The 13252-nt window shown below is 43.5% G+C and overlaps 1 protein-coding gene across 7 annotated transcripts in view; it reads right to left on the reverse strand.

Moving 5' to 3' along the window:
- SIN3A (SIN3 transcription regulator family member A) overlaps positions 1 to 13252 on the reverse strand; it is an 822316-nt gene that overhangs the window by 693161 nt on the left and 115903 nt on the right. For all 7 annotated transcript variants that reach the window (XM_085643842.1, XM_085643840.1, XM_085643838.1 and 4 more), the window contains one exon: positions 12494 to 12707. In XM_085643842.1, coding sequence (XP_085499968.1) covers positions 12494 to 12676 — 183 coding nt within the window. In that variant the 5' untranslated portion in view covers positions 12677 to 12707. The remainder of the gene's footprint in view (positions 1 to 12493; positions 12708 to 13252) is intronic.

The raw sequence follows: 13252 nt of genomic DNA on the forward strand, positions 1-13252 counted from the left end.
GTGGTACACTAGTGCTGGACCTAGGATCCAACACTGACCTAGAAAAAGTAACCATAACCCCACTTACCTGCTAAGTCAATTTCCTTCCATAGGATAACATTGGTAATTTGATCAGAAAAAGTTTCTAAGTGTCAACTTTTAAAATAGCAAAATATTGCTTAAAAATCACGACAGTCAATGCGAGTGGGACAACTGATTGGCAGAAGTGGGAGAGCAAGATTAGGCGGAGGTAATGTGATCACAGGGAGTTGGGGGTGGGAGGGGGGAGTTTAGGGAGGGGAAACTAAGTGTTCTCGCATATACAATTGTCATTGGCCTGCATGTAAATGTATAAGAGATATGGCAGACGTCTCTGGAGAGCAGAGCCCTGCGTTGTGATAGTCAAATTGACAAAATAAAATATGTTTTGGAAAAAAAAAAACACGACAGTAACTAAAACTAATTTACTCACTTGTTTCCAGGAACTGTTCCAGGACTGAATCTAGGATCCAGTCCTGGAGTTAGAAAAGTAATCTTGAAAGTAATCAATTGCATATAACTTAAAATTCCCATTGAGCTCAATGTATTATTGTGTTTAAAATCGTGTTGCCATTGAAACAAACTGTAACTATTACCTGCACAAGTCAATTGCCTATTACAAAGTATTTAACTAAAGCATCTCATTCTGAGAAAGTATATTTTAATACCTATGGTTGGTTCTAAAATAAAACAAACATATTTTTAATATAAACCATTGGCCTAGAGTTCAGTTATTGAGTGTGTGAGACCATTTGCTGACTGTGTGTACAACAAATGCTTTACACTGTCCTCTGATACTGCCTTACTGCTCGGCCAAGCTACCACTTTGGAGAGCAAGGTTATATCTAACTTTAGCCTCTGCCAAACCTCTGGGGACTGTGTACACACTGTACCTATTTGGGAACAGTATATACAGAGCCACTTTCTCACAGGATCTCCTTCCGTCTCGATCCAGACCAACCACAGAAAAAAACGGCAGATAGAAAGAATCTGAAGATGGCGACCAAACGTGGGCGCTTCCAGAGGAAGCACGTCGATGTCACAGGAGGACACCAAATGGTGGTAGGTCTACGCCCACCAACAAAAAAACAAGCATTGGCATAGGCAATAGGTCTCGCCTTTGGGACCGTATAAGTGTTTAGCTATGCAACAGTTGATGTTGTTGCACCAAGGATATTGTGCTGGTTAACTAAACACTTATAAGGTCCCAAGGGCGAGACATACTGGCTATGCCAATGCTTGTTTATTTATGTTTTAAAAACAAAAATAAAAGGCAGTTATTTGCAATGTCAATAGGTCAAACTTGCGTAAATGTGAGACCTATTGCATTGCAAATGCTTGTTTTGTAAGGAGTTAGATGAGGAAAGAAGGCTTAGCCAGCAAACAATGAGTGTGTCCTAATGGTGGTATTTTCAACTACATGTTGTGTAACAATTGCCATATACGAGCGTATACAAAGCGCACGCACAAAGAGGTGGTTACAGATACGAAACAACTAGATTTCCTAGTATTTTAATTCGCTGTGTAAATCCATCTGAAAATGTCGACAAAAACCAAGAGGCTGCATCGCAAATAAATAAAAATAGAGAACTTAAAGTGCTTGTTACCAGCTGGAGAAGGAATTTGAGCTTCACCTCGTTGTAGATTTTGTCCGTCAGTTTCTCTTTCCAGCTTGTGAAAGGAGTCCTTGGCAGGTGTATTCTAAAGGAATGTTGACTCGAAAGGTGTATTACAGTCTAGAAAACTGACACTTTTTTCCAACTATATTCACTGTTGTTTCCTGAAAGTTGCCCTTGAGTGAGTGAATCAGCTAGGAGAGACCAGAGACATGCGGCCGGTAGGTGGCGCTGTTATATCCAATTTGAAATAGCCCACTAGGAATGCAACTTAAAACTTAGAAACAAAAAAACACGACAGCAAAAGTGAAAGCCAAGCGACTGCGCTGTCATTAGTAACATGATCCAAGGGAAGAATGCAGCTATGAAAAAAAGTCGGGGGGGGGGGTGAGTATTTCTCCCAGCAATAGGCCGAATGAGACAGTGGAAGCAGTGACTCAAGATCAATTAAAGTGACAAGCCTATCTTTAAACAGCATCACTTAATGTTGATACCGTGGCATTCTCTATAGAAATAGGAGTCTTAGTATGAAGCATATTCCGAGCCTCTGAACAGTAATCTGAAGCCATCAAAGGTCCGGGACAGAAGCCTGTCCCCTTCTCAGATGTGACTATTCTGTCAGATTCAAGGATTTGAAAGATGACTAATGTCTCAGCTGTCACTTTAGGAAATCATAACGTGAGGGGCGTGGAGGTAAGTTTCTATCGAATCACTCGTCTCTTATGAAAATGTGCAATAATTTTACCTACAGTGTTTAATAAAGGTGCACACAGCACACACTTCAAATTATATGAAATGTAAATATTGAATTAAAAAAAAAATGTGAGTTTGTTGAGCTCGGTGGCTCTCAAGCAGTCGCAGAGCAGCCTTCCCTCCAGTGCATTAAATGCTGTGCATCATTAAACACAGTGCGCAGCGTGTCGACTCAGTGAACAGAGATTGAAATGTCTCGAGCGTTTTGGGACAAGGTCAGTGTCACTGCTGGGAATGCAGCGTGGTATTGGAAGACGCTGGGAATCATGTTCTGGCTGCAAGCCCCTGGCGCAGCTTCCAGCTCCTAAAGTGCCTTTCGACGCTGCTACAAATGAGTGAGAGTAGTGGGAAGGAGTACGGACTCAATTCAGTGACAAAAAACTGGAAATGTATTTGGAGTGAAAATCAATGAAACTGTATAATTTTCCTCTGAACGCGAGTTAAACACGTTTGATCTTAAGCTTACATCTCAAAAAATATGAAATTAGAATTTCCCCCCGCGTTGTTTAATGGAACCGGATATGAATGTCATGTTTATGAATTTGAAAAACAGTATCTATTTGACTGGTTTATCGATTTGTGGAAGAGAAAGAACGGGAGTCACTAGAGAGAAGGAAAAGCTGTATGAGAGAAAGTGTATGAAAGAAAAAACAGAAATAAAGATCGAAAAAAGAATAAAGAAGCAAAAAGTTTAACAGGGAAAAGGAGAGAGTGGCATGCTGCAGTATAGAGAGGCGGGGGATGAGGGGGGGAAGGGGGGGGGGGGGGGAGTTGAGGCCAGCAGAGTAACGCGAACTGTGGTGGGAGAGGGGGAGGGAATTGAAGCGCAAGCCAGGCGGAGAGAGGCACGCAAGGCTTAATGAGCCTTGACAGAAACCCACATGGTGGCTGCGCGCGTGAACGCAAGCTTGAGGCCAGGAAAAGCCTGTGGTAGCACTTTCAAAAGCCACTCACTAAATTTCTCGCAGAGCAGCGCATGATACAACAATTCCGGACCCGACCACTAGATGGCGGAAAAATGCAGAGCATGTGAATCCAGAAAAGATTCACGCTGCAAAAATGGAGTAGCCCCTTTGGATGTTTTTCCTCATTTAAAACTATCCTTATCGCTTGTTTTAGGTCTCGCCTGACCCAGCGCATGCGCTGGTCTGGCGAGACTTTTTGTGAGGGCTCAAAAAAGTGCTACCACTGTAGCCTAGAGCTACAGTGCATGTGCGCGGGCGCCTCACTTTCGCGACGCACGGCCGCTTTGATGTTCTCTTCGCTTTTTTTTCCTGTTTATTACTTCTATGTAGTAATGGTGGCACCCGTGCACCGCCATTACTACAGAGCAGTAATAAACAGAAACAAGCATTGGCATAGCAAATAGGTCTCGCTTTTGGGACCTTATAAGTATTTAGTTATGCAACTGTTGCATGGCTAAACACTTATAAGGTCCCAAAAGCGAGACCTATTGGCTATGCCAATGCTTGTTTAAGAAGGTCCTTGACTTTTCATTTTCAGGGACTTTTCCTTGATGCAGTTTCTTGCATAGGACCTATTGTTGGCGGCTTTAGCACCAGATCTATACAATAGAATGGTTTTGTTACTGTCCATTTGTCTGTAGTGATTGCCCTCTGCTCGAAGAAGCCTCCAATTTTGCACTGTACTGGTGTTATGGGTGGGGGAAAGCTCTGCTGCAAGTAACTCGATTTCTGGTCCCCAATCCCCTTAGGTTGTGATGTCTTTCTCCGAGACATCACTTCCTCAAAAAGGCCTTTAGTGTTGTCAGGTATACCCACTGCAGTGGTGCACTGTTGGTGCTTGCATGAAGGTGGAACGTGCGTGACAAGCTGCTACAGAACTCTTGCAGGTTTACTCCTTGGTGTGGCTCTCTACCTTGAAACCGATACCTTAACTCCAAGGCAGCCTTCTCCTTTGTAGTCTGGCTGCCTTTCTTTATTCTCTAAAGTGACTCATCCACTGCATTCCTAAATAGGTTTTCGCTAGTAAAAGGCATGTTTTAGATTGCCATCTGCAATTTCTTCTGCTTGTGTTTGCTTTGTTCGCCCTTAGTTGGCAGGGTATGCCCAGACGTGGGTCCCTTGCTCACTTTGCCACTGGATTCAAGCTAGCCTGGCTGATGAAGGGTGCTGCCCAGAAACCGGTCCCAGGATGCTGGATTCCGGTTCAGGGAGGACCTGGCTTTGCAGCTCCGGCCAGACTGTTCCCATGAGGCACAGGGTCAAGTCTGATTTGCATATAGCTGGGTCTGAACTGAGGTGGCGAATAGATCTAAAGAATGATGATGGATTCAACACAGCTCTATGACTGGGAGCGAGTGTCTGAAATGTTTCAGCACTACGTCCATCATCTCCTTGTGTTTGTTTTAAATATCCGCCTACAATTTCTTCTTAAACCCAGACACCCTCAGCAAGGTGTGTATTCTTAGGCTAGTGCCCAAGCACAAGTGCCTGCTGGCTGTATCCTCCACATGCCGAAGATATTACCTGTTGCTTTCTCAATTCTCCCACTTTTTGCGATTTCTCTCTAACAATTTATAAGACCTTCTCAGCAGCGGACTCTCCCCTTGTACCACTTCTGTTTCCACAGTATACACTTGGTCGGATGACAGGTCTCGTCCTTTATCAACGGTTGTGAGAAAGTGGCTCTGTATATACTGTTCCATAATAGGTACAGGGTGTACAGAGTCCACAGTCCCCAAGGGTTTGACAGAGGCTAAAGTTAGATATAACCTTACTCTCTAAAGGGGTAGCTTGGTCGAGCAGTAAGGCAGTATCAGAGGACAGTGTAAAGCATTTGTTGTACACACAGTCAGCAAATGGTCTCACACACTCAATAACTGAACTCTAGGCCAATGGCTTATATATAAAAAATATATGCTTGTTTTATTTTAGAACCAACAATTGGAATTAAAATATACTTTCTCAGAATGAGATGCTTTATATAAATACTTTTGCAATATGCATTTGACTTTTGTAAACAGTTACAAGTGGTTGCAATAGGCAACACTATTTTAAACACAATAATACATTGAGTTCAATGGAAGGTTCATGTTATTTGCCACAGATTAATTTTAGGATTACTTTTGGAATTCCAGGACTGGATCCTAGATTCAGTCCTGTGTCAGTACTTAGAATCAAGTGATGACAGTCGACTTAATTACTGTGATGATTTTTAAACAATATTTAGCTATTTTAAAAGTTGACACTTAGAAAATATTTAATAGAAAACAGTCACTGTTTCCCAATGGCAGAAAATGCAAGTTACAGGTATAGTATGTTCTCGTTACTTTTGTAATCCAGTGCTGGGTACCTAGACTCAGTACTGGGACCTTTATCCAAAACAGGTAAGTAATTACGTTTTCAGATATTATACGATTTTTAAAGAATATTTAAAGATTGCAGAAATTGACACTTGGAAGAAATTTCACAGAAAAACAGTCAATGATTTCCTATGGGAGAAAATTGGGTTACTGGTAAGTACAGTTGTAAGTATTTTTCAGAGTCTGTGCTGGGCACCAAGATCCAGCACTGGGAGCTCACCTAAGAGCAGGTGAGTAATTTCGTTTTCGTTACTCGGCTGATTTTAGTGAATATTTTAAGGTTTGAAAAGTCCACACTTAGAAGAAATTTCAGAAAAAAGCCAGTCAATGTTACCCTATGAAGAAAATAAAGTTATCGGTTTAAAGGTAAGAACTCGACTGGCAGAGTTGAGGTTCTGGGCATAGACTCAGGGGTCCCCCAGGGTCAGGTAGGTACAGTTGGTTCACCCTCAGCGACTCTAGGGCGGCCGGGTGCAGAGTGAGTTAGGCCCAATGTTATCCTATGAGGGATAGGGGGGCCTTGGTTGGTGGCTACTGACTGGCAAGCCACGCGGGTGTGGGAGCTGGGCTCCTGGTCACTTACTCAGGGCAAGTGGGGAAGTAGGTAGGTGTAGAGGTTTCACTGCCAGGGCCACTCGGGCGGCTGGGTGCAGGGTGCTTTTGAGCCTTCGGGCGCTCAATTGATTTCAATGGGAAATCTCCGGTTTGGAAAAAGACTGCAAGCTCGGGGACGAGGATTCTTCAGGTGCCACCACCACTTCGAGAGGTAATTTGGGTAGTTGGAGGATAGGTAGGTACCCCGGGATTGGGCACAGGGGACCGTGGGGCGCCGCGTGCAGGGGTGCCTTTTGGTGTCGGGAAATCTTACCCTTTGTTGATCGCGGTTGGGGGGGGTCACCTTGTTCTGAGGCTGCAGGCTCCTTCAGGAGTGTTGAGGGAGGTCCTTGGGTGCCGGACTCGGGGTCACAGTCGCCGTGGGGTCGTCCTCGTGGTCTTTGTCCACTCAGGCACTGGCCAGGCTTGGCTGGTGCAGAGTGTGCTGGGTTCGCGGTTCCGGGATGCTGCCAGGGATTAGAGGTAGGTTTTGAGTAGAGCCTCTACTCATGGGAGTCCCAGGGGCTTAGAACCAAAAGGTAGCCAGGTCCTCCGGGGTTTGTGAGGTTGCTGGCCACAATAGATGCCGGGTTGGAGCAGGAGCAGGTTCGAGGGTCGACAGGCCGGTAGGGCTGGGGCCAAAGCAGTTGGTGTTTTCCTCTTTTTAGCAGCTGCAGGGCAGGTCTTCTTTCTTCTTGCTCTTCTTTGTAGTTTTTAATCTGGAATCTGGGAAAGGAAGGTTCAGGGTGCCCCGAAATACTAGATTTAGGGGCGTTACAGGTAGGTGAAGGGCAGGGGCCAATGGGTCCCGGTCCTGGGGTGGGTACACCCCCTATCCTGCCTCTCTCCTGTGGGAGGGGGGCAGGAGCCTAGTCCTGATTGGGCAGGGCTTCCCATCTTCAAGATGGCGAGAGCCCGGGGACGTGCTTCATCTCGCCTCCCTCACCTGAGGGGTGGGGTTGGCAGGCTGGCACATCCCCTGTCCTTATTTGGGATTTCCGGCCAAGCTTCCTGCCAGAGTGGGGGGTTGCAGTGGCCTGGGGAAGCTCACAGAGGCGGCATGCCTTTGAAGCTTCCCCCTGCCCATCCTGGGGGAGGAGATTTAGCACCTTGCCCAGGATGTGCATTGTTGCAGACCCAGGAGAGCAGGGGCTCTCCTACCCAGGGGTCCAGCAACATGTCTGCTGTGTGGCAGCTTAGGCAGCCACAGAACAGACGTGGATTGTAGGTTTAGGTTTCAGGGGGCCTCTCTAAGATGCCCTCTGTGGTGCTTGGTACATTAAATCACACACTGGCATCAGTGTGGATTTAATGTGCTGAGCAGTTTGATACCAAACTTCTCAGTCTTCAGTGCTGCCATTATGGTGCTGTGGAGTTCGTGTTTGACAAGCTCCCAGCACCATATACTCTTAGCTGGCAGCACTGCACTTACAGGACCCAGGAATGGACCTGGGTACTGTAGGGGCACAGGGTTCCTGCCTCTGTGCCCACACCACTGGCATAGGGTACCCAGCTTGAGGGGTGGCTGATGTATGCCAGCACAGTGTAGGTTGTGGGCATGGCACTCCGGGATGGGTGCCATGTCGACTCTCTGTTTTGTCTTGTATCCAGACACTCAGCCTGCAAGCGCAGTGTGTGTGTGTTAGGGTACAGGGCCTCTAAGGGTGGCACAATGAGTGCTGCAGCCCTTAGAGGCCTTCCCTGGTCACAAGGCCCTGGGTACCTAGGGTACCATTTACCTGGGGCTGACATGTGGCCAGGGTTTGCCAATTTGGGTTTTGGCTGTTAGGCAGTTTTTAGGGAAGGAACACAGGCCCTGGGCACCTGATTGGCAGGAGCCCAGGGCACAACAAGGAAAAGTGCATCAGCTATTAGGCAAAAAGTGTGGGGGGTTACTGCAACAGAAACCCACTTTCTTACAAGGGTTGCTTGTGATGAGACTGCCATGGCGTAATGTGCCCACCTCTGCTTCTCCCTTGTGCCTAGGGGAGGAACTTGGTGCAACCTTTTGAGCAGTGATCGTTCAGTAAACCAATGTTGCACACCTTGTGGTTGCATTTGAGGGAGAACTTGTGGTGGCACTTTGGGCAGAATCTAAATAGGGTATGCTCCGTCCTCAGTGTACATTCTCCGACCATGTGGCTGAAGTTCTCACATCGAGAAAAGAGCTTGAAAGCCTCAATTTTCATCTGTGCTTTCCCGTTCCTTCAACATCTGTAGATGCTTCTGTTTCTTTGTCTGCTCTCGTTTTTTTTCCTTTCAATCTCTGACAAAACTCTGCTCTGGTTCCTTCACAGTTCCTGAGCTCAAGACCCTGCTTCCAGACCAAAAAGCTGGGGAAAAGAATATGAAGATGGCAAACATGCACAGGTGCTTCCAATGTGTATGTAAAGATCTCAGAGAATACAAACTACCAGGAAACTAAACATCAGACAAAAGAAAATGGACAAAGTTAGTAAGGTGGGCAAAGTAAAGGGAAAACTAAAAGTTGAGTGAAAATATAGAAGGGGCACTCCCTTCAATGTAAAAATGGTAAAGGAATGTGATCATTAAAAAAATGATAGCAGGGAAAACAGAAAAGCAGGGAGTTACAGTGGTGGTCTCTGTAAAAGAAAAAAGAACAAATAAAAAGAGTACAAGATTGGAACTTTAAATGAAAATGGCAAAATAGTAGATGTTGGTAGATGGCAGCCTCAGTAGATGTTCCGACACCATTTACAAGTTAAAAAAACAAAACACTAATTTAATATTGCATTAACCAAGACTAAAAATGCTAAATTAACGAAAACCACTATAAAAATAATATCCCGAAATGAAACTCAAATGCTAAACACAAGTAACCTGGAATTATATTCCCACTCAAAGCCTGCCGGCTTCTCCTTACCAGAGTTTCCTTTGTGTTACTTTCCTGATACCAAGCTTCTCTCTGTAGAAATCCTCTTTTCCAACCTCCTCCTTCACCTCATGCTACAATGATCTCATCTCTTCTTTACCCCTTCAGACTTTTATTGCTCGATCTCAGTATTTCCCCCTAAGTACTTCCCTCAATTGCTTGGTAGAAGGTTCTATTATATAAATGTCATACACCCAAATAAATTGCCCCTCCCGAACCACGTACGGCATTTTTTTGCTTTACAACTAGTTTCAAACTCTTCAGAACTACCTTACATATCCATGCACCTACAGAAGTATTTTTGCATTGAAATAAAAAATGTTATTGCTTGCAGTCTTGATAAATGCTGGATAGGAAAAGATGTGATCAGTCAGTCACCCTGGTTGAAGTCAATGAGAAATGCTCTGAACCCTTCCACCAGTGAGATAAACAGGACCGGATTTTAGCAGGGCATCCCCAAAGGCCACTTCCCTCCTTTTTCGCAGGCTCAAGACAAGACCACCAGATTTTCCCCCAAAGGAAGGATCAGCACCAATTCGCCAATTTTCAGCAGGCCCCTTAACACAAGAAAAGTGGAGCGAGAGGGGATATTTAAAACTTTGTTACACTTCGGAACACTCGGTTCCTGAAAGGCGGCGTGACCATTACTGCCTTGTGACACTTTTCTTTCTATTTGGAGGCATAATGAAAGAGGAATAGCTACTTGCTTATGCACAAGGATGGGTCTCCAATGACTATTTACTAGTTCAAGAAGGTCCTAGATAAGCCACTGATACAGGTAGGCGTTCTCAGGAAAGTTTCACAACATACTTTAGGGAAGCAACGACCATCTAAAAGAAAATGAGCTGTCAAAGGATAATATAAGAAAAATGATGGGAGGTGGGACATATATTGCATCACACTCAACATTCGCCATATGAGCAAGCTTGTTTCTTAGTTTGTAATAATAGACTAATATTTTTGCAAGGATTTTGATAGTACGTGCTATTAATAACTAACAACTGACGTTTTGATCCTGGTTGCTTTTTTGGTTTTTTTTCAACAGCAAATTTGTTCGTGAAATTGTGGTTTCCTAAAAATGCACGTAGGAGGAATAAATCAGTCTTGACATTACTTGATCATAGAAAATTAACTTGCATAAAAAAATGGATTTTGCTCGACCTTAATTCCATACAAATATCTTATCTGCTTACAGTCAATACAAGCAATATTAACAGAGGCCAAACAGAGTCCAGGAGAAAGTTAAATGGTATCATGTTTTAACTTCTTAAACAACAAGAGAAAGGGTAACGCAAGATCAAATTGAAACGTAAATGTCCCTTCCAACTATGGCCCACATAGAATTCACCTCTCTGAGATGGGAACTGTTGAGCTATCAGTCCAGTACATATGACATTCTAATCACAAAGGGTTGTAAGTTGACTGGGAAACTGAGTAAAAGGCCTGGTTGACAACTAACAGCCTTGCTGGCACAGAAAAAGCCAGCAAAGCGTGGTGCAAATTTACTAGCAAATCCACTGCAAGTGCAAGGTGAGCTCCCAGCCTAGGTTGAGGTACCAAAGAGTCCTGGTGATACAATGGTCACTATGACCAAGTCAAGGTAATAAAACAATATAAAGCTATGACATTGAATTTAGAGCACAAATAAGTGAGGTCTTTATTATTGCAACTCAGGTGGGCAATAGGGTGACTAGGGCCCACCTATATTGTGAAATAAATGTATTTCAAAGAACTGTTTAAGAAGCGCCAGGACATTATCATATCCATGCCACAGGTTATCAAAAGAGGGTAACTGATCGAGAATGTAAAATCTTGCATTAGATCCCGTTGGGTTTCCCTCTATAGCAAACCAGATTGAGCTAAGGCTGTCCATGAAGATTATGACATCAACCAAAAGTAAACTCAACTTGGGGTCAGAATGTGACTGCAAAGCTGGGTTCAGGTGGCACTTGCTATAAGAAAACCAGGAGCGGAAATGATTAAGCAAAGTAGGTTCACTGAACTTCAAATAAAAAGATAATCATACACAATAATCCACATTACTTTTTTGTATAAACAGATTTTAGGCGCAGTTCCAGATTCTATCACATTGTGGTAGATTACCACAACAGATGGCTTTTAGAAGAAAGCAGAATGGAAGAATTACTGCATAAGAAATATATGTGCAGGAAAATATGGCAATCCAAATAAAATACTGTAAGAGAAACTACACCCGGCTGGTCTGAGTATAGGCACATTTGCCCCCATCTATACCAGACAATCTTATTAAATGAAATTAAAAAAAGAAATCTGAAAAACGTCAGCCTGACGGCATTCCCATTTTAAGTCAGACTTTATTGAAGCATCCCAAACACCTTCACAGATTTCTCCAGTGTTGCAGATTTGTCACTGCGATGGCAGAGGTTAAAAGTAAAAATAAATGAAAGGTAGATGGGCCTAATATTCAACCTAGATTTAAGGACAGAAGAACCCCTTTTAGATGACTCAAAATATTACGAACATAAAACAAAATCCAGCACATACAATTATTTACATTAAGAACGAGAGGAATACACAGCTGACCAACTATTTGACTTCATATTTAACCTCTTCGGTGGAGGAAGAAGGGTCGAGGAAGCTGTCGTAAATAATGACTTATTTGCTTCCTTACATTTTTTTGCTTTAAAAACTGTTTCTAAATTGGAATAAATGTACTGAATATGAATTTATAGACTGCTGGTAAATAAATAAATAAATAAATGGGAGCATGCTAAAATACATATCACACCAGCCACTTGGAAGGGTGATTAAAACTAACTGCTTGCAGCTTCCATGACGCTAGTGAGGCTTTACATTTTACAAGCTGTGAACTAAATCTAAAAATATGTGAAGTTAGGTTGCAAAGTCGGTTTATGAAAAGTGCTCAATTTTAAGAATGAAGGTGGAAATCCTCTACTACGGTCTAAATTTCTCCCAATTCTATAATTATGCATTAGCTGCTTAGGCTGGGTCAGAAGACTTGGATAGCGCCTAATTTTAAGCAAGCATCTTTGATTAGGTTGTTATACACACTTCTAGATAATATTTCACAGTACTGATTACTTTGCTGTACATGGCTAAAGGACAGCAGTGAGCAATATCATACATTTGTGCAACAAAACTTATCGGTTTACACCACTGCATCAAGTCAACAAACAAAAGCTGGAATCTTGACGAGATCTAAATGTCTAGATGACAGCAGCCTACATAGCATTTAAAGCTTCTAATTCAAGGAATCAACCTGTGAGAGCTTTAAATGTTAGTTAGACAGCATACCTGGTAGCTGGAAGTGACAGAGTACTGAATACTCGGTGCAGGCTGCATGGCCTCGGAAACTGCCTCATAGACGGGTGGCGCTGGAGCCAGCACACGGTGCTGGTAGGCGTCCGTGCTACTGGCAATTCGGCGCTGAGGAGGCGGGTACACAGGGGACTCCGGTTCATCCAGTCGCCGCTTCATTTTAAACGCATAGTCGGGAAAGTGCAGAAACCTAAAGAAAAGATGAGACAGAATGGGCGGATGTGATGAGAAAGCAGAATTGAGACTTCATGCTATGCAGTAGCCCATGCACATCAGAAAACAACACTTAAAAGTCACCTTTTAACAACACACTGATACAAAAATTCTTTTATCTAACAGGGAAAAGTAAATACCGTGGGTGAGTTTTCAGGCAACAATTTAGGCGCACTACAGTTTGAGCACATGCAACCTACTTTGAGACGAACCAAAACAGGTTGGCTTCCAAACTACTTAAGGGAAGGCCTAACAATAAATATAAGATTAGCACAACGCATCTGTAATGTGAATGTCAATGGAGCTGGCGTCGTTTTCTCCCTGTAATAGAGTACGTTTGTCTGTGCGGTTCTTCATGTCATGTTTCTTTAGTATTTGGGCATTCTGAATTAAGCTGGAGCCTAATTTTTTATGCAATGAGGAGGCTGCTTCTTTCATGGTTCCCTACAGTTATTGTTGCTATGATATGAAGGACCCTAAAAAGGTAGCTAAAAGTCAGTTACTGGTTTGACCACAAATGAA

The sequence above is a fragment of the Triturus cristatus genome, chromosome 3_1 (genome assembly GCF_964204655.1).
Source record: "Triturus cristatus chromosome 3_1, aTriCri1.1, whole genome shotgun sequence".
NCBI classification, from domain to species: domain Eukaryota; kingdom Metazoa; phylum Chordata; class Amphibia; order Caudata; family Salamandridae; genus Triturus; species Triturus cristatus.